The 27,991-nt window shown below is 52.5% G+C and overlaps 3 protein-coding genes and 1 long non-coding RNA gene across 5 annotated transcripts; 2 read left to right on the top strand and 2 right to left on the bottom strand.

Annotated features, from left to right (window-relative positions):
* The first annotated feature begins 8 nt into the window (after window positions 1-8).
* On the top strand, window positions 9-1,477 carry Nt5c (5', 3'-nucleotidase, cytosolic). The gene is made up of 5 exons (XM_005069929.4): window positions 9-261; window positions 496-596; window positions 668-728; window positions 917-1,031; window positions 1,142-1,477. The coding sequence occupies exons 1-5, from the start codon at window positions 82-84 to the stop codon at window positions 1,285-1,287; spliced, it is 603 nt and encodes a 200-aa protein (XP_005069986.1). The 5' UTR covers window positions 9-81; the 3' UTR covers window positions 1,288-1,477.
* On the bottom strand, window positions 1,441-16,917 carry Armc7 (armadillo repeat containing 7). Of its 2 annotated transcripts, none has more exons than XM_005069930.4 (3): window positions 16,559-16,903; window positions 16,325-16,468; window positions 1,441-3,395 (listed from the first exon to the last, which is right to left on the bottom strand). In XM_005069930.4, exons 1-3 carry the CDS (start codon window positions 16,647-16,649, stop codon window positions 3,034-3,036), a joined length of 597 nt encoding a protein of 198 aa, XP_005069987.1. In that variant the 5' UTR covers window positions 16,650-16,903; the 3' UTR covers window positions 1,441-3,033. The 2 variants fall into 2 exon arrangements, 1 of the variants encoding a protein (XP_005069987.1); XR_005878513.1 differs by having other exon boundaries at window positions 3,272-3,395; window positions 15,973-16,468; window positions 16,559-16,917.
* LOC121141562 lies at window positions 16,554-27,910 on the top strand. The gene is made up of 3 exons (XR_005878514.1): window positions 16,554-16,601; window positions 24,739-25,017; window positions 27,781-27,910. It is a non-coding gene; the product is annotated as an uncharacterized LOC121141562 (long non-coding RNA).
* On the bottom strand, window positions 18,149-27,988 carry Slc16a5 (solute carrier family 16 member 5). The gene is made up of 4 exons (XM_005069931.4): window positions 27,790-27,988; window positions 24,859-25,002; window positions 21,458-22,270; window positions 18,149-19,404 (listed from the first exon to the last, which is right to left on the bottom strand). Exons 1-4 carry the CDS (start codon window positions 27,986-27,988, stop codon window positions 19,154-19,156), a joined length of 1,407 nt encoding a protein of 468 aa, XP_005069988.1. The 3' UTR covers window positions 18,149-19,153.
* Window positions 27,989-27,991: the final 3 nt, after the last annotated feature.

Raw genomic sequence — 27,991 nt, 5'->3', positions numbered from 1 at the left:
CCGCCCTTGCCCACGTCCCGGAAGCTTCTTCGCGGGGCTGACATCCTCTGCCTTTGCTCGGCGGAGACCCCGGGCGCAGCCATGGCGGCGCGGCGGCCGGTGCGCGTGCTGGTGGACATGGACGGCGTGCTGGCCGACTTCGAGTCCGGCCTCCTGCAGGGCTTTCGCCGCCGCTTCCCCGGGGACCCGCACGTGCCGCTGGAGCAGCGCCGCGGATTCCTCGCCAGCGAGCAGTACCGAGCCCTGCGGCCGGACCTGGCGGTAGGAAGCCCGAGAGAGATCCTCGATTCCCCTCCCTGGGCAGGGCCATCTGGGTTCTATACCGGGCACCCCAGCTCCTGAATCCACAGCCCACTAACACACCAGAAAGCTTGAGAGCAAGCGCTCACCCACTCCAGCATTTGTCCCCAGCGTGGACTCGGGCTGGTTATTGTGGGTCCTCTCTGGGCTCCCCCTGCTGTAAGGCAGGGGCGGAACGAGATCTGTCTCTTCCAGGAGAAACTGGCCAGTGTGTATGAAGCTCCAGGCTTTTTTCTAAACTTGGAGCCCGTCCCTGGGGCCGTGGACGCTTTGCGAGAGATGAACGACCTGCAAGAGTAAGCGGGGTGGGGAGGGGCGGCGGGAGGTCGGCCGGCTGCCCAGGCCTGACCGCCCCCTCTCTCCGCAGCACCGAGGTCTTCATCTGCACCAGCCCACTGCGGAAGTACGACCACTGTGTGGGCGAGAAGGTGCCGGCGCCTGCGCAGATTGAGCTTTCCAATTTTGATTTTAAAAATAAACCACAGAAAGTGGGGGTTGGGGGAAAGGGGTATCTCACTTTTGGAGGCTTGGTCCCATTTAACCCAACATCTCACTGACGCTGCATTTAGAGTGTAGCCAGCCCATTGATGGAACCTTTTTCTCCCCGCCTATACAGTACCGCTGGGTGGAGCAGAACCTGGGGCCTCAGTTTGTGGAGCGGATTATCCTGACTAGGGACAAGACAGTGGTCATGGGAGACCTGCTCATTGATGACAAAGACACCATTCAAGGTTGGGCCAGTTAACCTTGACAACCTCCAGGCATCTGGCCTGCTGGGATTAGGTAGAGGAGTGAAAAATAACCAGATTACCGACGACAGGATGTGCCTTTTGTGCCCCAGGCCTGGAGGAGACCCCAAGCTGGGAGCACATCCTGTTCACCTGCTGCCACAACCAGCACCTGGCCCTGCCCCCCACCAGGAGACGCCTGCTTTCCTGGAGCGACAACTGGAAGGGGATCATAGACAGCAAGCGAGCCGGCCTGTGAGCGAGCCGGCCTGTGAGCCAGCGGGGGTGGGGTCAACAAGAACCGACAGGGACAGGTGACTTTCTCCAAGCAGTAACCTCCACTGGAACAAATCTGCCTTCCCAAGATGGTCACACACAGGAGCAGGGCTGGCACAGAAATACAATGGGAAACTCAGTTAGGAGGCTTTTAATAAAAATAAAGACTAAAAGCAAGGCTTTGGTTCTTTGAAGACCTCTCAGGAGAGAAAACGTCCGTGCCCTGGGGTGGGGTGGAGAGCTGAGACTCTGATAAAAGAACCCACTTTCTTCCCTCATCCAGGGCTGCGGGGACAGCCCCACATCCCTTAGATCTCCTTCCTCTAACACAAGGGGGCAGTGCTGAGATCAGCACCCCCATTTTCCTGAACCCCAACTTCTCATCAGGTCAGACCACCTTTGCCCCAGTTTCATTTTTTCTTTCCACTGGCATGGGGGGGGCGTTACCACTTCAGGGTCCTGCTGTCCTTCAGACATCAGTGGGACCCTGTTTCTTCCTTTTGTGACAGGATCTTACCCATAGCCCACTCATGCCATCCCCCTGCCTCTTGCTCAAGTGACAGGACTACAGGTTTAAGCCACTGCGCTCTTTTGTTAGCATTCAGACATCCACACTGGCATCTGGTTTCTAGGTGTCTTTACTGGAGATCTGCATCGGAGTCCTAACCGGTTTGGAGGCTGGAGGCTGCTGGGACAAGGGCAGGAAGCAGATCTGGACAGCCTGGAAGGGTTTGCATTCAAGGCTCCCATCCTAGTGTCAGGAGATCTGAGGCCAGGGAGAGGGGGCCAGAGCAACTTTTCTGAAGCACAGAGATGCCACAGGTGGCAGCTGGTACCTGAGGGGTCCACAGCCTGGTCACAAAGGGAGCAAAAGTCACTGTCTCGGTCCTGTGTAGGGACTCAAAGGGACAAGGTGTGCACCTCCACAGTGAGCTCCTGTCTTTTTTTTTTTTAAGATTTTATTTATTTATTATGAATACAACATCCTGCCTCTATGTATGTCTGCAGGCCAGGAGAGGGCGCCAGATCTCATTATGGATGGTTGTGAGCCACCATGTGGTTGCTGGGAATTGAACTCAGGACCTCTGGAAGAGCAGTCAGTGTTCTTAACCTCCGAGCCACCTCTCCAGCCCCGAGCTCCTGTCTTTATTATGCTTTTAACTCCCGGAGGGCCTTGCCCTTGATGTCTCTGAGGTGTGGCACCCAGGGCAGACTTCATCTTGGCATTGCTGGCAGGGGCTGGGTTGTGCTGACAGTTGTTTCTGCTGTGCCCAAGTGCCCAGCCTCAGGACTGGAGGAGTTACCTACCCCACAGCACCTTCCTGCGACAAGGCAGACCAACCTCAGCCATCAGAGTTACTCTGGACACTCACGCTACTGGCGACTCTCCCGAGTCTTGGTTCCAGCAGCTGCTCGAGTATACCCTATGCGAAGCTTTTACACGCGGGTGTCAGCTGGGCACCGGAGGTGGTTTTCTGCCTGTAGTTTGTTGAGATCGCCAGTCCACAAAAGCCATGCCAGCTTTGGTTTTCTCCTCTAAGTGCCTTAAGTCTGGCTTCTTCACTCCTACGGCTTTTCCTAGCTGCAAATAACTGCTGTGCCCAGTACTGCACCTTGTACACAGCCCAACAGGCACCACTTGGGCAGGATGGGCTCAACCTCTGCTTCCTATGCCCATGTCAGCACTGGTTTCAGGCAGAAAGTGGCAGGGTCTTGGGGTCTCCTTGGATCAGGGCTGCTGTGGGGCCTTGGTCTTTGGCAGTGGGATACCCAGGGCAGAATGGGCCTGCTGGCTTTGGGCCTCAGCCACCTGGCTCGGGGAGCAGAAGTCCTCTAGGAAGATCTGGGCCAGGTTCCGGAGCCTTGTGTTGGCGGAGAGTGAAAAGCGCAGCATGCACTGGACCACAGGCGAGGAGGTGAGCTCCGGGTGGGAGCCAGCGCCCCGTGAGCTCAAGTACATGAGTGTGGTGACAGCCGATAACACCGTCTCCTCGTCAGGGCTGGACAGACAGTTGGTGATGAGCGGGATGCCTCCAGCCTGTAGGATGTGCTCCTTGTTGGCCTTGTCCGGGCACAGGTTGCAGAGGCCCCCTGGGGAAAGGCAAGGGTGAGCCCTGGTGCTGAGGTCCGGGGTCCTCTCATCGCTCCCCCCAGCTTCTCTCTGGCTAGTGAGTCCTGGGGGAGTACCCAGATCCCATGGGCAAGGACTGCAAGGTCACTAAAACCCAGGCTTCAGGGGGTTCAGCCTGTCACTATTATCCGTCAAGTACTGCACTGTTACTAGGATTCTGGGGAGCAGGAAAGTTCACAGTGAGAGACCAGTGATTCTGGATTTAAAAACTGTCAAGAGCGGGGAGGGGACTGGAAGGAGAGGAAGGAGGGGGAACTGCAACCAGTATGCAAAATAAATAAATTTATTTAAAAAGGAAAAAACTGTCAAGAGATGGCTCAGAGGCTAAGAGTGCTCACTGCTTTTCCAGAACACCTGTGTTCTGTTCCCAGTACCCACAAGGTGGCTCACAATCACTTGTGACTTCAGTTCAGGGGCTCAGTGTTCTCTTGTCTCTGTGGGTACCACGCATGCATGCAGTGAATGTACACACATGTACATACATGCAGACAAAACACTAAGATAAAACAAAACACCTGCATTTGCACAGGCAGACAACCAAGACCTCCTTTGTCCCCTCAAATTAATGACCTCTTGGTCTTGGGGACAGATGCTACCTTTTCTAGAGGGGCACTTTGCTTAGCTCTGCTCCTTGTTGCCGGAAGATGATTTCCTGTACTCACTGACTCAGCTTCCGGCCATCAGGCCCCTCTGCCTAGCTGGCAGCATCCCCTGAAGGTGAAGAGTAGGTGAGGCTCCAGGAGAAGGCCTGAGAGTCTCTGAGACAAGAAGACTGGAATGGGGCACCAAGATGGCACCAGATGACCCCAGAGCCCCTGCCCAGCCCCGTCCCTGAGCCTGCCTGCTGGGAGAGCTAAGAAGGGCAGAGGTGCACACACCTTTAATCCCAGCACTCTGAGTGAGTTCGAGGTCAGCTACACAGAGAGGGATTCACAGAGAAACCCTGTCTCAAACAAACAAACCCCCCCCACACACACACACACTAAGAGCTGAATTCAGGGCCAGCCAGGTCTACAGAATGAGTTCCAGGACAGCCAGGGCTACACACAAGCCCTGTCTCAAAAAGCAAACAAAAAAGAATAGTGCCGGGCGTTGGTGGCGCACGCCTTTAATCCCAGCACTAGGGAGGCAGAGGCAGGGGGATCTCTGTGAGTTCGAGGCCAGCCTGGTCTACCAGAGTTAGTTCCAGGATAGCCTCCAGAGAGCCCTGTCTCGAAAAACCAAAAAAAAAAAAAAAAAAAAAAAAAAAAAAAGAATAGGAACAAACAAACAAAACACAGAAGGACTGGCCAGGAGGTAGTATAACACGCCTTTAATCCAGGCGGATCTCTTTGAGTTTGAGGCCAGCCTGTTCTACAGAGCAAGTTCCAGGACAGCCAAGACTACAATGAAAAACCCTGTCTCAACCTACACCACAAAACAGGTGGAAGCAAAAATTGGAGCATCAGCTCTGCCCAGGCTTCTCCTCTGCAAACTTGTTGGGCTGGAGAGATGGTTTAGCAGTTAAGACTATTGACTGTTCTGGGACCTGGGTTCAATTCCCAGTACCCACATGGCCATTCACTACTGTTTAGGACTCCAGTTTCAAGGAATCTGACACCCTCACACAGATATACATGCAGGCAAAACACCAATGCACATAAAATAAAATAAATTAAACAACAACAAACCCAATGGACTGGGGAGAAGAAGGCTCAGTAGTAAAGACCACACACTGCTCTTGCTACCACCTGAGTGCAGTTCCCAGCACTCAGAAAGTAGCTCACAAGTACTTCACTCAACTGCAGCTTCACATTCCCCGATTACCATGTCCTCTTCTACCTGCCCACAGGGACCTACCCCACCTTCATCACACACACACAGACACACACACACACAGACACACACACACACACACACACACACACACACACACACACGAAATAAAGATTTGTTTGTTTTTTGAGACAGGGTTTCTCGGTACTGTTTTGGAACCTGTCCTAGAACTCGATCAGCAGACCAGGCTGGTCTCAGACTCACAGAGATCCGCCTGCCTCTTTCTCCCTAGTGCTGAGACTAAAGGCATGCACCACCAATGCCTGGCCATGAAATAAAGATTTTAAAAACTTTAAAGATAAACTGGCCGGGCGGTGGTGGCGCACGCCTTTAATCCCAGCACTCGGGAGGCAGAGGCAGGCGGATCTCTGTGAGTTCGAGGCCAGGCTGGACCGACAGCCTCCAAAACAATACAGAGAAACCCTGTCTCGTAAAAACCAAATAAATAAATAAATAAATAAAATAAAGATAAACTGGGCGGTGGTTCGTGCATGCCTTTAGTCCCAGCACTTGGGAGGCAGAGGCAGGCGGATCTCTGTGAGTTCGAGGCCAGCCTGGTCTACCGAGTGAGTTCCAGGACAGCCTCCAAAACAATACAGAGAAACCCTGTCTCAAAAAACCAAAAAACAAAAAACAAAAACAAAAACCAAACCACAGTGGAGAGTCACAGAGGGATACCCTTAACATCCATCTCTGGACACCATGCTCATGAACACACACACACAAAGAATAAATTTGAGAGTGTGTGTGTGTGTGTGTGTGTGTGCACGCGCACGCTAGAATCTCACAGCATAGCTCTGGCTGGCCTGGAACTTGCTATGTAGACCAGGGTGGCATTGAACTCATAGACTCATTTGCTTCTGCCTCCCAAGTGCTGGCATTAACATCCTGTGCTACCATGCCTCCTTACAAACCCTACATTTTTGTTTTAAAAAACCAGATTTAGGATGTATCTCACATGACTTCACTTATATAAAAGACCAAGACCAGGTTTTAAAAAAGCCATGGGGGACACCCCCATGGAGGGCCTCACCTTCCCTGGGGAAATGAGGGGATAATAGGGGGGTTGGGGGGAGGGCACGGGAGGAGGGGAGGGAAAGGGAGAGGGACCTGGAATTGACTTGTGAAGCAACCTTGTTTCTTATCTAAATTTAAACTGAAAAACAAAACAAAACAAAAAAAAAGAATATACCAAAGGGAAAAAAAAAAAAGCCATGGGGACAGAGGTCAGATCTGTGCCTGTGTGGAGCGCATGGGATAAACAAGCCACATCTTGAGGGAGGAGTCACTGCATGTAGGGACACATACCCTAGTAAACTTAAGGGTTAATTAGACTGCCACTTATACATTCATCATACTGCATTTACAAGACTGTTACAAAACAAAAGGGCGGGCTGGGGTGTGGCTTGACAGTGGAGTGCTGGCCTCGGTTCCAGGTTTATCCCCAGCACCACCAAAAAGAAAGGAGAGAGAAAAGCAAGTCCTGACTAGCTGAAGAATTTGCTTTGGACAGACAAAGACTGGGAAAAAACAGCTGGAGGCAAGAGGCAAAGGCTCAACTGGACACCGGTAACCATAGAAACCCTGAGAGGCAGGAGGGGGGGGAACTGGACTCATCGGTGCTGGGAAGGCTCTCAGAGGGATTTTCCTGGGGATTAAGAGGCGACACAGGCTCAAAATCACTGGGCACCTGCTGACTGGGAGAGCTCTCCTTGAGGAGGTCTGAGGTGCTACCTCAACTTAAGGACTTGTCCACACCGTGGACGAAACCTTCCTCAGATTAGGATGAGGTGGTAAGCCCTCGCAGTCCTAGCCACAGGGCCACTGAGGAAGGAGGACCACTTGAGCTCAGGCGCCCATGGGCAGCATGGGTGGCACAGGAAGACCTTCCTTCACTCCAAACAGAAAGCCAGGCCAGGGAGTACAGGGAACGGCCCTTGAGCCTGCCTGCTGACCCAAGTCCAACCGCAGGCTCCCACATAAAGGTGGCAGGAGAAACCGGACTCCATAAAATTGACCCCCACATGTATGCAATGGCATGTATGTACACCCCGCCCACATCACACACAACAGTCATACAATAAAGTCTAAAAACCTAACAAAAGGCTTCACTGGAGGCTGATCTGTTCTCGGGTTTTACGTCAGCACCTTGAAAATGCTACCTCATCACCTGTGAATGAAAGAAAAATATATGCGCATGTATATGCTCACATCCATGAACAACACAGAAACTGGCTGGCTGCAAAGACAGGATTCGGTATGGGGACAGAAGTGGGGCGAGGCTTCTCTGAAAACACCTTGTGACATCATCTCCTTTTTTTAATAGACAGGGTGCTACTATGAAGCCCATGCGGTTCTTGAACTGGTCACCCTCTCAGCTCTACCTAAGTGCTGGAATTATAGGTGTGCAGCACTGTTCTTGGTAGATGACACGGCTTTTTGCTACTGCTTTGGTCAGACTGGCAAGATGTAACGCAGGTCAAGGATATACACCAAGATCCATAACTATAGTTAAAATATCTACAGTAGGATGTGGTGGCTTATACTACAATTCTACTACAATTCTGGTACTTGGGAGGCTGAGGCACAATGTTGCCCCAAGTTCAAGGACAGCATGGACTACACAGTGAGTTGCAAGCTATCCTGGTTACTGAGTATGACCCTGCCTCAAACAATAACACAAACATACATACAGCTTACCTCATGTACAGATTATACAAAAATTACACATGATACATACATGTGGATTTACAAATCGAGAAACAGTCTCTGGAGAACATACTGAAATCTAGCTGTAGGACGCATCACCAGAGGGGGTGGAGACTACTGAACAGAGTGGAGTGTCTGACAAGCACACAGGAGGCCTTGGAGTCCACACCCTAGCACAGTATCAACAACCCCAGAAAGCAGGCAGGCCTAGTGGCACCTTAATCCCAACCCCTGGAAGAAGAGGCCGGCATCTGTGAGTTTGAGGCTAGCCCAGTCTACAGTGTTCGAGGCCTGCTGGTACTACATAGTGAGGCCTTATCTAAAATCAAACAAACAGCAAACCGAAAGAAAAAAGGGGAAGAAAAAGCAATACTCTTCCATGTATACATGCATGCGCACGGCAAGGCATTCCTATGTAGCCCTGGAACTCCCCATGTAGACAAGTCTAGCCATGGACTCCTGGAGATCTTCCTGCCTTTGTCTCCCAGTGTTGGGATTATAATCGTGCACCACCCTGTCAGGATCACACTCTTGAGTTCTGTGAATTCTGTACCATGCTGACCAGTTATGTGTCACATAAATAAGGTACACATACAGCCACCTATGTCTAGAACAAGCCTGCTTGGTCTCGAACTCAGGGCTCAAGAGATCCTTTGGCCCAGGACTCCCAAGAAGTTGGGACTGTTGTGCATACAAGCCACTGTACTCCACTTGTACTTTACTTGAAAAGAAAAGACAACTCTTTCAAATGCCAAAGACATCTAATTAAACCAAGAGGAATACATTGTTGCTTTCCAAAGCTGTAGATTTAGCCTTTGAGCGCTACTACCACCTGGTGGCATCCATATGTATTGCAAGATATAGGAAGTCAATCTAACCTGAATTCTCAGAGGCCGTTTTTTCCTTTTTGGCGGGGAAAGGGGAGGCAAGGATTTAAGACAGGGTTTCCCTGCCTACTCTTTTTTTTTTTAACTTTTTAAAAATTTATTTATTATGTACACAGTGTTCTGCCTGCAGGGATACATGGAGGCCAGAAGAGGGCGCCAGATCTCATTACAGATGGTTGTGAGCCACCATGTGGTTGCTGGGAATTAAACTCAGGACCTCTGGAAGAGCAGCTGGTGCTCTTAACCACTGAGCCATCTCTCCAGCCCCCCTGCCTACTCTTGGCTGGCCTGGAACTCACTCTGTAGACCATGCTGGCCTGGAACACAGAGATCCGCCTGCTTTTGCTTCCTGAGTGCTGGGATTAAAGATGTGTGCTGCTGACAACTTCTCCTGTGGCGCAGGAGACAAGTTACGGTAGAAACAAAGAACAAGGAAAGACAAGTTGAGCTTGGGCTCTGCCCACTGGGTTCCCTATGCACTGAACTCGGATCCTCGAAGATTAGGATACCACCTGGCTCTAGGTATCACAACTAGTGGGAATGAACCTTGGTGAGGGGAGGTTCCTGATAGCAAGGAGGGTTAGCTCCATTTGCTTGGCACAGGAAAATACCGCCTTCCCCTCCCCTGGAAACGGCAGCCAGATCAGGCTACACTGGCAAGGGACCACTGTGGCGTTCAGAGTACAGCCACAGCTGCCGGAGTAACAGCGGATCTCAGGCCACTGGCCTCAGACAGTCAGAGGCAGGTGTCTAAGTCAGAGGACGACTGGGGTCAGATCTCTCCCGCGGTGTGGGTTCTGGGGACAGCAAGGTTGTCTGGCTTGACAGCAAACGCCTTTCCCGCTGAGACATCTCACTGGTCCTTTTCACCTAAGTTTTATTTTATTTTTTTGGTTTTACAAGACGGGGTTTCTCTGTATTGTTTTGGAGGCTGTTGGTCCAGTCTGGCCTGGAACTCACAGAGATCCGCCTGCCTCTGCCTCCCAAGTGCTGGGATTAAAGGCGTGCACCACCACACGCAGTCCTTAAACTTTTCTGAGTCTCTGAACCTGGTTGTGAGACCCTTTACGCACTGTAACGTCAAAACCATAAAATCACGTCACCCGCACCCGTCCTGGGTGTACACTGTTCTCATAAAATCACGTCACCCGCACCCGTCCTGGGTGTACACTGTTCTCAAGCTCCCACCTCTCTGACGCCCACACTCAGACCTACATGGTGGAAGATCTCATTTCTACTAACTTTGCTTTGCTGACTCCCCCCGAAATTCTGAGGACACAGATTTGCCTGGGTGCAGGTCCCTCAGGCCACCAGCCTGAGTCCCACTGCAGCTCCCGGATGCTAACAAGCGCATCTCCAGGGTGAGGGGGCAACACCCAGGAGGGACAAAGCCGCTCACACTGACCAGCATTCCCTCACTGCATGCTGTGCCGCAGGGACAGCTACGGCCTGGCAGGCAGAGCAGGGCGCAAGCAATCGCTCCACACCAGGCTTTCTTCACGTCACCTGCCTAGGCAGCCACTGTGGCGCTAAGGACCCACACGCCTACCGCTCCTGCTTTTCTGGAGGGTAAGCATCCCTGAGCAGAACGGTGCTACTCCTGCTGGGATACTGTCCCATCCTACGGAGAGAAGAGGCACACTAGCTCTAGGCGATCTGGATTCAGGTCCACGGGCAGAGGTCTAGGGGATTCTGTAGCTTCAGGCAATGACTCTAAAAGGCCAGTTACTTAATTCTCTCAACAAGTTTCCCTTGGACAGGCGACTGAAGGAGATCACGTGAGACTTGGTAACTGAACCCAAGCTTGCCTGATTCCCCAGCCCAGCTCCTTCATATCAGACTCACTCTGCCGCTAGCCGGCAGACAGGCATGGTTTTGGCTCTGCAAGACATGGCCAAGGGCAATGTGACCCAGCTCGTCTCTTACCTGACTACTGCAGAACCAGTCCCTCACAAGGCCTCTGCATCAAGTCACGGCTGGGACTGCATCCTTTTTACAGGGTTTCTCTGTGTAACCTTGGAGCCTGTTCTGGCATTCACTCTGTATACTAGGCTGGCCTCGAACTCACAGAGATCCACCTGCCTCTGCCTTCCGAGAGCTGCGATTAAAGGTGTACACCACCACCCAGCAGGACTGCACCCTTTTGAAAAACTCTCTTTTGGATCTGCCTCGAACCCTCTCTTTCCATCTTCCTACCCAGACCAAAAGATCTGAGCATCCTTGAATTGCTCGATAAGCACAGCCAGGCTTGCTTCCCGGGGAGATCCCCTCCTTAGTGCTCCCATCAGGGACCAAGACTAGAAGCTCTGAGGTGGGCACAGTGCTCTCGGCAGCAAGGCAGGTCCTTGGCAGTGCTCCTCACTAGTGCCCGAGGTGGTCCAAGGAAGGGAAATGACGAGTCACTGACTCTGCTGCTAGGTACCACGGGGACTCTCCGTTTCAGTTGCATACAATAATTACAAGAGCAGTTTCATCTGCACAGTATCCCAGAGATTCCAGGCTGAGAGCTGGAGCCACACTTGAGACGGAGACTTAGACCAGGTGAAGATGGATAGGCACAAGAGAAATGCTTGGGGAAAATAAAACTGGTGATGATGCTGACAGTTCTTGAGGAGGGACAGGACATAGTCATCCACTTAGGGAAGCTGCCCAGAGAGCAGACCCAGGCTAGGCCTGTCTCCCATAGGGCCTCCGGGTCTGTAGGTCTCAGGTGCCCCGTGCTGAGGACACTGCCCCCTAGCTGGGGATGGGTGGGGGCTGAGGACCCAGCAGGCAGACACTGGAATCTGGAGGAATGTCTGCACTGTGACTGGGTCATTTTCACTGGAGTCGGCAGCCTACTGTAGAGATCTATGGTTCCCAGGTGGAGGCATGGCCACTGTCGCCATGCAGAGGGCGACAGCAGTGAGGCAGAGGGACAGATGGAGGTGCTTTAGTTCTTTGTAGGGTCTCTTGTTTTTTAAGACAAAGTATGTAGACCCCAGCTGGCCTCTGGCGCCTGAGTGAGCGCTGGGAATGGTGTATGCACAAAGTTATAGAGGGTTTTGAGACGGAGTGTTATAAACTGAGGCTCCCTTAAACTCACTATATAGGCTGAGGCTGACCCTGAACTCCCCATCATCCTTCCTCCAGTATGAGGATCACACCTGGAGCCCCACCATCCCCCTGCATCTGAGGCTCAGCCCCCAAGCTTGTGCCTCCAGCTGCGGGGGCCTCTTTTGGGTCCTGACTCCTGGGGTGGATTCCCTCAGCACCGCATTTAGTGGAGCAGCTGCTTGTGGAGGGTGGGCGCAGATGGGATTTCTGTGTGCCATGGAGCTCCTGCACAGTGAGAGACAGAGGATCTGTATTCCCATTCCGTGGATCACAAACATCAAGAAGAGCTGGGCGTCTCTAAGAGTCCAAATCATACATAATGGATTCAGGGATAAAGTGTCACTGGTCTGTTACACTATTCAATCCAATTCCTAGGTTACAGGAAATGAAGGAGACAGAAGGACAAGCTAAATTACTGTTTCTTTGTTTTTCCTTCCAAGACAAGTTTCTCTGTGTAATCCTGGCTGTCCTGGAGCTCTCTGTAGATCAGACTGGCTTTGAACTCACAGAGATCCGCTTGTCTGTGGAGTGCTGGGATTTAAGGCGTGCGCCACCACTGCCTGACTTAAATCACTGCTTCTTATATTGTAAGTCACCACCACACAGGAGGTTATGTAACTGAATGCGGAGGCCCTAAAATGGCAGGCCAGTTGGGTATGCTAGGCACAGTTTTAATCACAGCGCTAAACACGCACCTACCATTTGTTACTGTGTATTTCTGTAAATCAGAGATCTCAGCACTGACCTTATAAAAGTAAAGCCATTAAAACTCTGACAAACACCAAGGATATTTTGTCACACAATATCAAACGTTTAGCCAGGTTTGAGTATGTGGAAAAATAAACAAACAATCCATCTTATCAGTATGCAAACGTAGCCTTTAATAAATAGTAAAATCATATGTTTACCAAGGATCCCTCCACTCCCTTGGACAGGGTATCTCATGTAGCCCAGGCTGGCCTCAAAGTTGTTCCTTATCTGAAAAAGATCATCTTAAACTCTTGCCTCCACCCCCACCAAATACCAGGACTATATTTCTTTATGATTTGCTATAGTAACATTTGTTTTGTGTGCTTATTTTTGTATGTAGCTATACACGTAAGTAAAAATTTCCCAGATGGCTAGGCCGAGGTGGCACATGCCTTTAATCCTAGCACTTGGAAGGCAAAGGCAGGCAGATCTCTGAGTCTGAGGCTAGTCTGGTCTACAGGGTGAGTTTCAAGACAGCCAGGGCTACACAGAGAAACCCTGTCTTAAACCGTACCCATCCCCCTGAATTTTTTTTTTCCGGCAAATAAAGCTTCTGAGTGGGAAAAGGTTAAGAAGCTCCGAGTTAAATGACATATAGGAAGGTGGGACATCCTATAGACACGGTGTAGACCATTCAACCATAGGCACTATGGAAAGAGCATCTTTTAAGAAACTGTAATGGCTACCCTCCAAACGTGAACTATGTTGCCATTTTCTTTCCTTTTTGCCTCCTGGGTGCTGAGATGAAAGGTAAGTGGTACTACACATGGCCCAGAGTTGTCGTTTTCACTGGTGCGACTGTGACTGTTTACAAGAGGCATGCCCGCTGTGCTTCCTGACTACTGATGCTCTGAGAGTCATTAGACCCTCACTCAAGGTTCCAGGGGCTCCCTCCTGTGCCTCTCGGTTGCTGTACGTGCCTGTGCCATGAAGGTGCTACAGCTTACTGAGGGAGTAGGGGCTCCGACTATGGGAAGTCATCCCCTATGCTGGGGCAAGACTTTTTGGTGGTACAGTCGCTAAAAGGTCACCCCATTCTGTAAGTCCCATAAGCACCAGTGGCTACCCGAGCTGCACTTGGGTGGGATCTAACTCTGGTTGCTGCTGGCGCCCTACAGAGAAGGCTCAGATACTGCTTGTATCTCTCCTGCCAAAGCATCTCCCAAATCGAAGAAGTAAAAAAGATGTAAGGGCACTTGCTGCCAGGCCTGACAACCTGAGAGTCATCCCTTGATCTCACATGGGGGAAGGAGACAACTGACTCCTGCGTGTTGTCCCTGGACTTCAACGTCCCCATCTTGACACAGACACTGACACACACTACATAAATGGACAGGAAATAAAAAAAAATGCTTAAAAGAAAAGAGATTTAAGACAATTTATGCAGTAACTCCCTTCCCAAATGCACTTTGGGAAGCGGGGTGTTGGGGGTGGGGGTGGTTTCACAGTACAGACATCTGGCAAACATTCCCTCAGTCAGATCATGAAGGTGAGCGTCAGGAGAGTTACGTCACACAGGCACTAAATGCTCCTAACATGATGTGGCAAAAACTGCACCTTCCTTTCAGAACAAACATGAGAAAAACATCACGCTGGGCATGATGACCCAATCTGTAACCCCAGCACTAGGCTGGCAGAGGCAGGTTGATCTACATAGGGAGTTCCAGGACAGCTAGAGCTACATAGTGAGACCCTGCCTCAGAAAACACTCCCACGACCCCAGCCTCAAGGAAGACACCATGATCAAATCATGTGTGCCATGTGGGATCTTGGGTCAGAAAAAGGGTATCAGGAAAAAAATGAAGGGCCTTTGACCAATATAAAGACTTTGGCTAGCCAGGCGTTGGTGGCGCACGCCTTTAATCCCAGCACTCGGGAGGCAGAGGCAGGCGGATCACTGTGAGTTAGAGACCAGCCTGGTCTACAGAGTGAGTTCCAGGACAGCCTCCAAAGCCACAGGGAAACCCTGTCTCGGAAAAAAACCAAAAAAAAAAAAAAAAAAAAAAAGACTTTGGCTAACGATGATGCATCCATACTGGCTTAGTTAGGAGCAGGAAAACGTCGGTGTGACTATGTGGGAACTTGTATGTTTGGAGTTCTTCTTTGCTGAGAAAGTCTTGAGTGGCTCAGTCGTGGACTTACTATGCGGCTGGACAGGCACCAGAGTTCCTCCCCCACCGGTCTCCATCTCCTGAGTGCTGGGATCACAAGCCCGGGCCACCACACTCTACCAGCTGAGCTATACAACCAGTCCCTTCAAGTTTTCTCAACTTGTTCTAAGATGAAAAGTTCATCTGGGACAGAAAGAGACCCCTCTAACGAGCAGTTAGACAAAATGCACAGGTCCCAAACTGGACCCTAGTTTATACAAATCACCTCCAAAAAAAAATGTCCTTTTAGGCCTGCAAGACGGCTCATCGGCTAAAGGCACCTGACAGCAAGCTTCACGCCTGGAGTTGCACCCCTAGGACTCACAAGGTAGAGGAACTGACGCTACAGCTTGTCCCCCGAAAGTCCTTAATCCCAGCATCCGTGAGGCAGACAAATTTCAGGACAGCCAGGGCTACATAGTGAAACCCTGCCTCAGAGAAAGAACAGCATATGCCCCTTACCTCTCCATAAAAAAAAAAGGAAGCTCTTTAGAGTACTGTTAGAGAAATGCGCATAACGAAACAATTTTGGCATTATCTTCTTCCAATGCTGAGAACTGGTCTACTGAGTCTCAGGCATGCGGGTACACAAACCAAAACACAGGTAACTCCGTCACCGGGCCACATTCCAGTCCTGGGGCTATTCTTTTTTTCTTTTTTTGGTTTTTCGAGACAGGGTTTCCCTGTATAACAGCTCTGGCTGTCCTGGAACTCGCTCTGTAGACCAGGCTGGCCTGGAACTCACAGAGATCCGAATGCCTCTGTCTCCTGAGTGCTGGGATTAAAGCACTGTGAGTCACTGTCCTCTGAGCTTCAAGCGGTGCACAAACCTGTCTACACACACACACACACACACCATGCACACATGCAAACACACACACCACACATACACAACATGCACCACATACACATGCAGACACATACACATGCAAACACACACACATCCAAACACACACATGCAGCACTCATACATGCAAACACACACACACACACACACACACACACACACACACACACAGAGTCTTACAATCATCTAACCCAGGAGTCCTCGGCTATAAATTTCAAGTCACCTTTTCATCTCTCGATACAAGAGCAAGCTCCACACTCCTTCCCAAGCAGCTCTGACTCACCTCCTCGCTTATCCTGCCCTCTCTAAGAGGAAGGAGAGACACGAAGGGCTGGCAGCGACTTCCAGCCGTTTCAGATTAGCTGTGCCCCGGACAATGTACGGAGGGGGAGATGGTCCCACGTATGGGAGGTGTGCCCTGGCAGATGAGACTCCTGTCCTAAAGACTGGTTCCGCGTTGTGACAGCGCCTTACTCTGCATCCCAGGCTGGCCTCCAAGTCGTGGCAATCCTCCTGCCTCAGGTTCCCATAATGCTGGGGTTACAGGCGAGTGCCATCGCGCCTGGGCTCACGGACTCACTTCTAAATCTCTGGTGTCGCTCTAGTCCGTACCTGGGGGCCGGCCTAACCCTTACCAATGGCAAACTTCACCAGGGTTTCGTTCTCTTCCGACAGCGAATCGAGGAATAAGTCGAGGACTTGCAGTTGCCGCAGATACTGGTAGTTGCCCGGGTCGTAGGCGAAGTTGGCGAGGTTGGCGAGGACTTGCTCCTTGGCGTCTGCAGTGGGAAGCGGGGCTGGGCTCGGGCCGTGCGGCTGCCGCCGTCGGGGCCCCGCGCGCTCCCTCGCGCCCACCCCACACCCCTCACCTTGGCTCTCGGTCTCCTGGAACTCGGTGACCAGCGCCTGCAGGTACCCGAGCCGCCCGACGTGGGGGTCTATCTTGGGCTTCTGTGCCATGGCTGGAGCGGCGAAGGAGCCGGGAGGGACGGATGGGGAGGAGGAGGAGGCCACAGGGTCGCGCCAAACCCTCGCCTGGACCCTGATCTGTCCCGGGGCGAGAAGCAAACCCCGGCCGGCCGGAGATGGGCTATAGGGCTGGGTAGGATCTCAACCCCGGGGGTGATAAAAGAGCTGTGGGGACTGGGAACCAGAGGCACACCCCTCGCCGCGCTCTCCACACCGCTTCCGGGCGGAAATCGCTCTAGCCCCGCCCCAGGGAGCGGAACGGGCTGGACCAGGACGGGGTTGGGCGTGGCTACTGAGCGCCTCCTGGGCTTCTCGCGCCGTTTCCGGAGCTCGTGGCTTTCGGGCGTCAGCCCAGCTGCGCAGCCGCGGGGATTCGCAGAGGGAGGAGGGAGGCGGGGAGGGAGGCAAGGGAGAGGGAGGGAGCGGAGGGTGGGTGGGTGGGACTGATGGGCAGACGGACCTTGCGGTCATCGAGGCGTGGTGGGTGGCGCTTTAATCCCAGCACTTGGAGGAAGAGGCTGGAGGACCTCTAGGAGTTTGAGAACAGCTCGAGACCCTGACTACAAAACGAAACGTCCCCCAGACCCAAAACAAGATCTGAGGGCCCCAAGGCGCCTCAGGAAGGCCGGCAGCTTTGCCTTGCTGTCGTCACGGAGGGAGAGGTCTTGGTGCGCACACATTCTCAGCTACACGCCTGTCCTGATTCCTTCTTGTTGCCCATGGATTAACGCCATTATTAATTATTATGCCATTATTACCAAGGGGCAGGTGAGATGAAAGTGTCCTAGCTGGAGGTTCACGGGTGCCATTTTACACAAGTGTTTTCTGGAAGTCGACCTGTTAGCCGGCCCCAACTCTTGTTTTCCATTAGGGTGGGAAAAATAAGTCCTGGCATTTTTTTTCCTTCCAGGGCACAAGCTATGCCTGTGGCCAAGCTCAGGACCAAGTTGGGATCAGGAAAACAGTGGGGGTTAGACACAGAGACAGACTTTTCCATCTGAAGGGGTGACATTATCTCCTACAGGCCAAACTTTAAAAAAAAAAAGCATTTATTTTTGCGTGTGTGTGTGTGTGTGTGTGTGTGTGTGTGTGTGCCACAGTGCACGAGAGGAGGCCAGAGGACAACTTGTGGTAGTGGAGCCTCTCCTTCTACCACGTGGGACCCAGGGATCAACCTCAAGTCGTCAGGCGTGGCAAGCGAGCACCTTTACCTCCCTTCTTACTCCACCCGAGGTCTAGAGAGCGAACGCGGAGCGACAGCTCAGCAAATGCGCCGCTGCAGTACTTCTTTTGGCCACGTGGGGGCACTCATGATAGCATCTTAGAGGAGTCAGGACTGTCCTAAAGATGCTTATTCATGCCAGATGGCTCTGCGGAGGAGGAGGGCTGGCGTCAGTCATGAAAATAAAATCGTTTTTCCTGATAAGGTTTTCTTGCTGCAGCCTGGTTGAGCCTGAACCAACAAACAAGACCAAGAAGTTTCTGCCAACTTGGGAGAGCGGAGGAAATTTTACTCAGGCTGTTTTTCCTGCTTTGTTAGCCCAGGGTTTATGACCCGCTTCAGGGAATGTTTTTGTCTATAATTCAAACAGTCTGTTTTCCCATTCCCAAGAGTGCCCTGCTGTGAAAGCCTGGGCTGATGACAGCTAGCCCCGGGTAATGACCTCAGAGGGCAGCAGCAGAAGTGTGTACACATGGGCATAGCTCCAGGCCATGAGTTCAGGGTAGCAGCAGCTGTTGCCTCAGGGTTAATGCCTCACTCTATCGATGGCCTCCTGGAGAAAGGGGAACCTCAGAAGTCCAAGAGCAGAGCACAGGCTACCGTTTGCATATACAAGTTCAGTTTTCATAGTGTCCCTTAGGCTGCCTGGCCGGCCTTCCGGTCTCTGGGTCCGTCAGCGTCTGCCTTCCCTTACGTGGACATAAAGTGGGGTAAAAGAGAAGATGATGCCTCAGGCCCTGCTTGGCGGACAGTAGAAGACTCCTCAGACTTCATAAACTCTGAGACCCAAGCAGGAGGACCCCCTCCGGGACAGCTCTCTGCATAGGTGTCAGGACCTGAGCTCTACCGAACAGTCAATCTGTCCCTATCCTGTACTGAGGCCAACGACTTATCCTGGCCTCTGCTCTTCCTCTCCTATGGCTCCATCAGCGTGAGGGTCCCTTCAGAAGCAGCCCCCTTAATCCTCCTGACCTAGGGGGTTGGGGCTGATTATCTGAGGAGGGAGTTCTTCAGAATTGTCTGGAGGCCAAGAAGGACAACCGACATGGGAAGGTTGGGTGGGAAAACACAGAGAGTTGTGTTGTAGGCGCAGCTGTGAGAAGCCAGCCCAGGGCAGCTAGCCATGGCTGCTTCGTGAGCGGGGCTCAGACCCACTTTCCTGGGCCCCAAGGAAGAAGGCCACGGAGGCCCTATTTCTACACTCTGCTTTCTGGAAGGACGGTCCCTCAGGGACTTCCGAGCTCGGAGGCAGGTTGCATGCGACCTCTGGAGTTCAGACACTGCTCACATATATTTTTTCAGGGCACAGCTGCTTCTTGGTGCTGGCCTTGTCTTCCGAGGTAAGGTCCTGCATCGGGGTGACCTCCGAGACAGCGCCTTCCACCTTGACTTGCCCATTTTGCCTCAGCTTCTTCTTATCCACGGCATAGAAGCCCCCGCCTATGAAGAGGGAGGCTGAGATGAGCAAGAAGCTTGACACGTAGAAAATGTAGTTGAAGTTGTTGGTCGCGTCCAGCAGGAGTCCTGGGGGACAAAGAACCAGTTAACCCACAACGGAAGCTGTAAGGGGTCCTCCAGCTGACTTGGGTACTTGAGGAGGGTAGAGATTTCTTTTTGTTTGTTTGTTTGTTTGTTTGTTTGTTTTCCGAGACAGGGTTTCTCTGTGGCTTTGGAGGCTGTCCTGGGACTCACTCTGTAGACCAGGCTGGCCTAGAACTCACAGAGATCCTCCTGCCTCTGCCTCCCGAGTGCGGGGATTAAAGGCATGCGCCACCAACGCCCAGCTGAGGGTAGAGATTTTATACTCACTTCTGCTCAACAAGAGGTTATGTCTGGCACCTTGGAGGTGCACGATGGATATGTGTGGGAAGACAGGGAGGGAAGAAAAACCCGGCTGCTGGCCTAGGCAGATGTCCTCCCCAGCAGGGAACATGAGGGCCCTTTACCCTTGGTGGCAGGGAAAATGGAGAGAAGGACGAGTGGAATCTGAGATGTTTGCCCAGTCATAGCCCTACCTTAGGCATAACCCAACATCATTAGGCATCCAGTAGCCTGCAGGACTTCCTGGGAAACTGAAACTCACACTTGGGAAAAGACTGCTGATGCTGGGCAGTGGTGGCGCATGCCTTTAATCCCAGCACTCGGGAGGCAGAGGCAGGAGGATCTCTGTGAGTTCGAGGCCAGCCTGGTCTACAGAGCAAGTCCCAGGACAGCCTCCAAAACCATACAGAGAAACCCTGTCTTGACATCCAAAAACAAACAAATAAATAAGGCTGCTTACTGAGCTGAGGATAGATAGGGTCCGACCATAGTAGTGGCCAGAGCACCTGAGTGTGAACCACCCCTGGACCAGCCTCCTCTCACCCACTCTGAAGGTCCCCCCTCTTCCCCCGGGTCTCATCTTACAAGTTCTGCTTGTTTTCCTCCTCCTAACATCAGTCCCCACGTGTCCCTCTGCTTCCACTCCTGAAGGTAAGGCCCAAGAGTGAGGGTTTGCCTGGTGCGCTCTGTGATTGTTCTGGTGGGTGTGCTCTGTGATTGTTCTGGTGGATGGTGATAGCACCTGCTCTCTTCTGCATTTTGGAGTTGGCGGGATGTTCATTACAGTAAACACAGGTGCAGCTCTTATCGTGAGCCATGCCCTTTGTTTCATAACTTGGGTTCCTTACAAGGCCGTGCCTCTTATCAGCATGCTTCACTGGTAGGAGCAAAGGTCCAGAGTCACATGGGTCTGGAGTGCAAAACCTTTCTCTCTCTCCTTGCCTCCCTCTCCCCGCTTAAAAGTCTTTTACTTAAGTGTATGAGTATTTTGTCTTCATGTACGTATATAAATAGCCGCATGTGTGCAGTACCCACAGAGGCCAGGAGGGGGCATGGATCCTCTAAAATGGGAGTTACAGACAGCTGTGAGCTACCATGTGGGTGCTGGGAACTGAACCCAAGTCCTCTGCAAGAGCGACAGGTGCTCTTAACTGCTGAGCCATCTGTCCAGCCCCTCCCTACCTTAAAAAATTCATCTGTTTTATGTATATGAGCATTCTACCTGCATGTATGTAAGTGTACTGTGGAGGCCTGGAGAGGGCGCTGTATTCCCCGGAAGAGGGGTTCTGAATGGATGTGAACCACCATGTGGGTGCTAGCATTGAGCTCAGGTCCTCTGGAAGAGCAGCCAGTGCTCTTAGCCCTCTCTTTCTGTCTCTCTTTTCTCTGATGGGGAGTCTGGGACAGGGTCTCATACAGCCCAGGCTGGTATCAAATTTGCTATGTAGCCAAAGGATGACTTCGAACTCTTGATCTTCCTGCCTCCATGTCCCAACTCGTGGCATTACAGGCATGTATCACCACATCTGGTCTAGCCTGTGTTTTCATACCTTGATTGTCAGGTAGATAACACACTTATAGCATGGTCCCCGAGCTGCTGGGGAGAGGGGAGGATCACAGATTCCAAGTCCCTTGTGACAATGGCAGACTGAGCTTAAATCTGTCCAGGTGTTCTCTGCCTTGCCCCCTATGCCCTACCTTTACAGGCCCCACCTGGGCGTGCCTGGCTTGCCCTCCCTCCCTCCCAGGCTCTCACCAGCCAGTGGTGGAGAGACGAGAGAAGCCACACCGCAGAGGACAGTCAAGAGGCCCAGGGCGCTGGGGAACCGATCCATCGGGACAATGTCCATGAGGACCTGGAAGAAGAGGATCCCGACGCCACACATGGACACGCTGTACACCAGACAATAGCTTAGGAACACCGAGAAGTCTGCGGACACGGTGCATAATAGATTGGTGAGCCCGTTGACAAGGATCGCAGCGGCAAACAGATATATCCGGTAGGCAGCCAAGCTCTTCCTGCCGGCCAGCAGCCCTGCCACTGGCCGCAAGAAGATGTTGCAGAAGCCGATGACCGACATGAGCATGGCCGCCCAATACTCATCCACCCCTTGGTGCATAGCGTACGGCACCAGGAATATATGCGGCAGCGGGAAACCCAGCATCATCCACACCACGCCCGTTATATAGATGCAGAAGCCCATGTTGTGCCGAAGGATGTCAAAGGCCAGGTGGTACTGGACGGTTGAGACACATGTTGCCAGGCAGCTGCGTGGTGTCGGTGTCTTGGGAGGCAGAGGGGGATCTTCTTTGGGCTCAGGGACCACGTTGGTGGCAACAGGCCTCAGGATAGCCCCACATACACAGCAGTGGAGGAAGATGCCACCGAAGATGAGGAAGGCGCCTCTCCAGCCCAGGGTTTCCAGAAGATACCGGGCCAGCAGTGGCCAGAGAGTGACGCCCATGGAGATTCCTATGGAGGCCAGTGCATTGGCTAGTGGCCGACAGCGGACAAAGTACAAGCCCAGGACGGTGATGCTTGACTGGAAGCTGAAACACATGCCCAGCCCTGTAGTGCGAGAGGGGACATCAGCTCAGGGACGTTCTGGGACTTTTCTACCTCCACACGGAATAGGGGTCTTGGCTCATGTTACATGTCTGTCTCCTTTGTCCCTAAGGCCAGACAGATACACTTCCAAGTTCCCACGACGGAAGGCACCTGACCACCTGCGTGTGAGCGTCTCACCCAACTCTTTCTCCCAGCTCCCCTCTGCCAGCACTACCAGAACCTTCTTCTTCTTTTTTAATTCAGGTATTATTATGGTGAGTGACATTAATTCCAGAACACAGGAGGCAGAGGCAGGAGGATCTCTATGAGTTCCAGGTCAGCCAGGGCTACGTAGTGAGACTTTGTCTCAAAGAAATTTTCTCTTAGAGTTACTCATTTTATGTGCATGAGTGTTTTGCCTGCAGGTATGTATATGCACCATGTTCATGCTTGATACCTGTGGAGCTCAGAGGAGGACATAGGATATTTTGGAACTGGAGTTACAGATGGTTGTGAGCCACCATGTGGGTCCTGGGAACTGAACCCAGGTCCTCTGAGCCATCTATCCTGCCCCTAGATTTTATTTTTATTTTTAATTATATGCATATGCGTGTGTGTACCCGAGTTCCATGCCTGCGGAGGTCAGAGGCATCAGGAGCTGGAGTGACGGTGGCTGTGACCCACTTTACATGGGCTCTGAGAGATAAACTCAGGTCCTCTTCAAGAGCAGTACACACTGTGAGCACTGAGTCATCTATCGAGCTCTTTGCAGTGACGTTTATTTATCTGTTTATTCAGTTTTGCTTTTTCGAGACAGGGTTTCTCTGTGTAGTTTTAGAGCCTGTCCTGGCACTCGCTCTGCAGACCAGGGTGGCCTAGAACTCACAGAGATCCGCCTGCCTCTGCCTCCCGAGTGCTGGGATTAAAGTCGTGCACCACCACTGCCTGGCTGCAGTGACATTTTAAACATCAGCTTTTAACGCCTCCCAAAGACTTTCTGTCTCACTTAGACATCCTGAGCGTCTTCTCTGCCCTGGAAGACTGCGGCTTGACTTTGGCTTAAGCCCTGGCATCACCGACACTTCTTGTGGGTCACCAGGTCACCGGGATGGAACCCTGCAGGCTCCTTCTCCTCTAAACTGCGGACTGCCCCTGTGTTTTGTGACCCTTGACAGGGCCATGTCTTCTGCCTGCAATATACTCCACTTAGCCAAGATGCAACCTCCCCAGCGGGGTCTCCCTGCTGTGCCCCACAGTGGTCAGTGCTGGAGAAAAAGCCCCCAACAGAAAGAAAGCTGCATCCCCCACCCCTACATCTGCTGCTACAGCTTGTTCAGCCATTCACCTGTCTGGCCTCTAGGTGGCAGTCTAGGCTCCTTCCTCTCCGCATTCCAAAGCCTGGTTCCTAACCCTCTCTTAGCTGTCCGTGGGGCGGTGGCTCCTCTGTGCCCTCAGGGTTAGCTCTCGGTTTCTGCCCTTTGGCCTGTTTCCTCAAGCCCTCCCACCAGCAATTCGTCTGTTTTGCAATATTCCTTTCCCTTCTTTACCGGCCAGGTCTTTGTGGTAGTAAACACCTTTAATCCCAGCACTTTGGAGGCTTTGCAGGCACGTTGTTTTGTTTGTTTCAAGACAGGGTTTCTCTGTGTAGCCCTGGCTGTCCTAGAACTTGCTCTGTAGACCAGGCTGGCCTCGAACTCAGAGATCCGCCTGCCTCTGCCTCCTGAGTGCTGGAATTAAAGGTGTGTGCCACCATCCTCAGGCTTATTCTTTTTTTTTTTTTTTAAACCACCATCTCGGTGAATTTCTGTACATTCTTTTTTTTTAAAGATTTATTTATTTATTTATTATGAATACAACATCCTGCCTCCATGTATGCCTGCACGCCAGAAGAGGAAACCAGATCTCATTATGGATGGTTGTAAGCCACCATGTGGTTGCTGGGAATTGAACTCAGGACCTCTGGAAGAGCAGTCGGTGCTCTTAACCTCTGAGCCATCTCTCCAGCCCAGGCTTATTCTTTTTTAAAAATTTATTTACTTATGTGCATTGGTGTTCTGCCTGTAGGTATGTCTGTGTGAGTGTGTCAAATCTTGGACTGACAGACAATTGTGAACTGCGTGTGGGTATTGGGATTTGAGCCCAGGCCCTCTGGAAGAGGACCTTAGCTGCTGAGCTATCTCTCCAGCTCCAGAAACCTTTAAAAAATTAAAAAGAGAGAGTAGGGTTTAACGGGAGATCTTTGGGTCAGGGACTACTGGGGCCCTCTGCTCCTCTTTTTCGTCTCTTGTTCCCTGACCATGCAGTGAGTGGGCCCTTGTCATTTGCTGGTTTATCTGAGACAGGGTTTTACTCTGTAGCTCAAGCTGGCTTGACACCACTCTCGATGCAGTCCAGTCTGGCCTCAAACTGACAATGAACCATAAGAATCTCATTATGTAGCCTCGGGTGTCTTCCTTCCTGACTCTTCCCGCTTTCCCACATTCCCTCAGGCCAGGAATGTCCTCTCCTGCCCTCTCAAGCGTTCTTACGGACCTGTCCCCTGGCTGTCTTCTCTCCTGGGCTGTAAGCAATCCCACCTGCCCTGCCACTTGGAGCAGAGTGACAGTTACCCGTGATGAATCCTGCAGTGAGGAAGAGCTGGACCAGTGAGGTGGAGAAGGAGCTGGCCACCATGCCCAGGCTGGCCAGCAAGCCTCCTAGCATCATGGTCACTCGGCAGCCGAAGTGTTTTATGAGGATGCTGCACAGGGGTCCTGTAGGCAACACAGGTAAGGAGGTCTGGAGTCAGGCACACAGCAGGCTGGCTGGGAGAGGGGTTCTAGTAGGAACTGGCCAGGGGATTTAGAGATCCCGAAAATCTGCTAGCCTGACTCTTCTGGTCTCCACCCTGCCACAGTCTGGCCATGTGGCCCCAGTAAGGCTTCCCGTCCCTTTGTGCCTCAGTTTCCTCCCCTAGAGAACGAGTGGTTGGACTAGGTGATATGTGATCACCGTAAGGACATCTAAAGGGCATTCAAAGCCCTTCACTCACCCAAGCTGGCAACAATTCCATGTGGGTCTAACAGTGTGGGATTATAACCCCCGTGAGCATCACACCCTTGCAGGGGTCACCCCAGAAAGAACCCCTGGAACACTTGATCTCAGCCTGCATCTCCAGCCCTCGCTCTCACCCACCCCACGGTTTTCTGGAAGACTGGACCCTTCACCTCCCAACCTCATGCCTTTGACTGGGGTCCTGGACTACTCTGTGCCTCCTGGCTCTGACCTTTGGAGTGCTAGGGAGACAACCAGGCCAGATTCCTTCACTGATTCCAGCCACTACCCAACCCATGCACCCAGGGCTGGGGATGTAGCTGAGCGGGAGAGAGAGCATGTTTAGCATGGAGGTCTCGGGTTCTATCTTTTGGACACACAGAGAGAAAGACAGACAGACAAAGAGGGAGAGAGCAAACGAGAGATTGAGACTGGGAGAGAGAAAGACTGAAAGGGAGATATACTGAGAGGGAGAGAGAAACAGAGAGGGACTGGAAGCAGGAAGAGTCTGAGAGACACAGAGAGAAGACTGAGAGAAAAGGGAGGAAGGAAGGGAGGAAGGAAGGACAGACAGTGGCTCCCTAAACTATTCAACACGAAGCCCCCTCAGTCAATAGACACCTGGCCCCATGTGGAGAAGGGCCGCTCTCACCCCAAGTTGCCTCTCCCTAGCCCCACGCTCTGGCAAGTAGAAACCAAACTGTTCCGCTGTTCCTAGACAGCTCACGAGAGCGCGCTCTTTGGGCACCTCCCCCCACAAATGCATGCAATGGAGATTCTCGCTAACTTTCCCAGAGGGCGGAGACAGTGTGTGCGCACACAGCACGTGTGTGTGTATCTTGGATGGGAGGAAGTGTGGTGTGAGCCGGTGTAGGTACCAGAACAGCCCCGCAAGCAGCCCGCGCCTGCTCCTGCCGAGCATGGAAGGAATCTTTGGCTGGGCATGACCGCCGGCCCACGTGTCTTCCCCACCTCTGGGGTTTTACCTGACTCACTCAGGAAGGTGACCTTCGTAGATGAGCCGCGTGGAGCTGGGGTGGGGCTCTAGAGCCTCCTGTGCCCGGGCCTGGCTGAGCACTGTCCCTGTGTTCAGACCCCTCCTCAGTCTGTGCGCCCTGGGCTCGGGCCTTGTTCTCCTCTACAGTCTGACACACTTAGGCAGGTGAGAGGATGGACAGGTGAATCTCACACCAACAGAAGTTGTGGGTGTGTCTGTGACAGGGCAGTGGGCCCAAAGCTGGCTGGTGAATTGGGGTGTCCGCAGGATGCCCAATCTCCAGTCTCTGCTGCAGGCCCCCTCCTTGGCCTGCATGGCAAAGGCCCCTCAGATTCCCATTGTACACTCCAGCCCGAAAGCCAGGAGGCCACACATTGTAGGCCACGCTGGGCTTTTCCTTCTCACCCTAAGTCCACAATTCAGGGTCATCGTGGAGGCTGGCAATCTCCCAGCCCCGACTTTGCTTTTTCTCAGTGTGAGGAAAGCGTCTGGGATAACCACCAGGCTGATGGAGGGAGTGACGGAGAGAAAGGTTGCTGGGGAGCTGGAATCAGCAGAGCCAGACAAACGTGTGTGTGTGTGTGTGTGTGTGTGTGTGTGTGTGTGTGTGTGTGTAACAGCAAACACCCAGGATGTACGTGTGTGTACATGTGTGTATGGGTGTATACGTGTGTGTGTAAGACAGCAGACACCCAGGATGTGTGTGTGTACATGTGTGTATGTGTGTATATGTGTGTGTGTGTGTAAGACAGCAGACACCCAGGATGTGTGTGTGTATATGTGTGTATATGTATGTGCATGTATGTGTGTGTGTGTGTGTGTGTGTGTCAGAGAGTGAGCCCTGCAGATAGTAGGCTGTGCTCTCATTGATCAAGCCCCCTTTGAGGTCTCTGACTATGGAGTAACCAGCCCAGGCCCTGGGGGAGAGGTCCCTGGTGTCAGCTGGTGTAGTTGGAGAGCAAGGAGAAGGGGGGACGGGGTCTGTCTCCCCTTTAAGCCCCAGACTCTGCGGGCGGCCCTCCAGGGAGACATGGGGCTTTGGCTGTGCCCCTCTTTACGGCTGGAAGCCACAGTGAGGATCTCTAGTGTATCTCCAGCCCCGTGTATCTCCTAGCTCAAGCTGGCTCCGGGACCCATGAGGTCTCCCCTGTGACATCACACGGGGAAGGAAAGGTCCTGAGGGATGACCTCAGCACCAGCTGCCACTCAGCCTGCCATTGCATGCCTGCACCCCAGATCAGTCACCAGAGGACTCCGGAATGATCGCTGACTTTGAGCCTCAGCTGTCACTCACTTTCTCATCCCTAATGCACCCAGACTTCTAGGAACACTACATAACGCAGCTGGATCCTAGCCAGGTAGGCCAGGCCCTGATCAGATCAAGTGAACCTCAGGAACGCACCCAGGAGGTAAACCCTGTGGCCCCAGAAAGAGGGACCTAGTAAGTCAGGAAGATCCACCCCACCCTCAACAGACCCCTCATCCCTCTCCCCCTCTCCAGGCTGCTCACCCCCGCCGTGGAGCATGGCCACCATGATAGAGGGAAACCATGAGGTCTCGCTGTTGGTGGCCTGGAAGTCGTGCTGTAGATCAGTGAAGAAGACGCCGATGCAGGAAGGGAAGCTCGCGGTGAGGGCCTGGGTCACCAGGGAGGCCAGCAGCACTACCCAGGCCCATCTGCCATCGGCTTGCTCCAGAGCCTGGGGCATTCT

This window comes from Mesocricetus auratus, unplaced genomic scaffold (genome assembly GCF_017639785.1).
Source record: "Mesocricetus auratus isolate SY011 unplaced genomic scaffold, BCM_Maur_2.0 Super-Scaffold_100007, whole genome shotgun sequence".
NCBI lineage: Eukaryota > Metazoa > Chordata > Mammalia > Rodentia > Cricetidae > Mesocricetus > Mesocricetus auratus.
The sequence above is the reverse complement of the archived record's forward strand: the minus strand, read 5'-3'. Positions and strand labels throughout refer to the sequence as shown.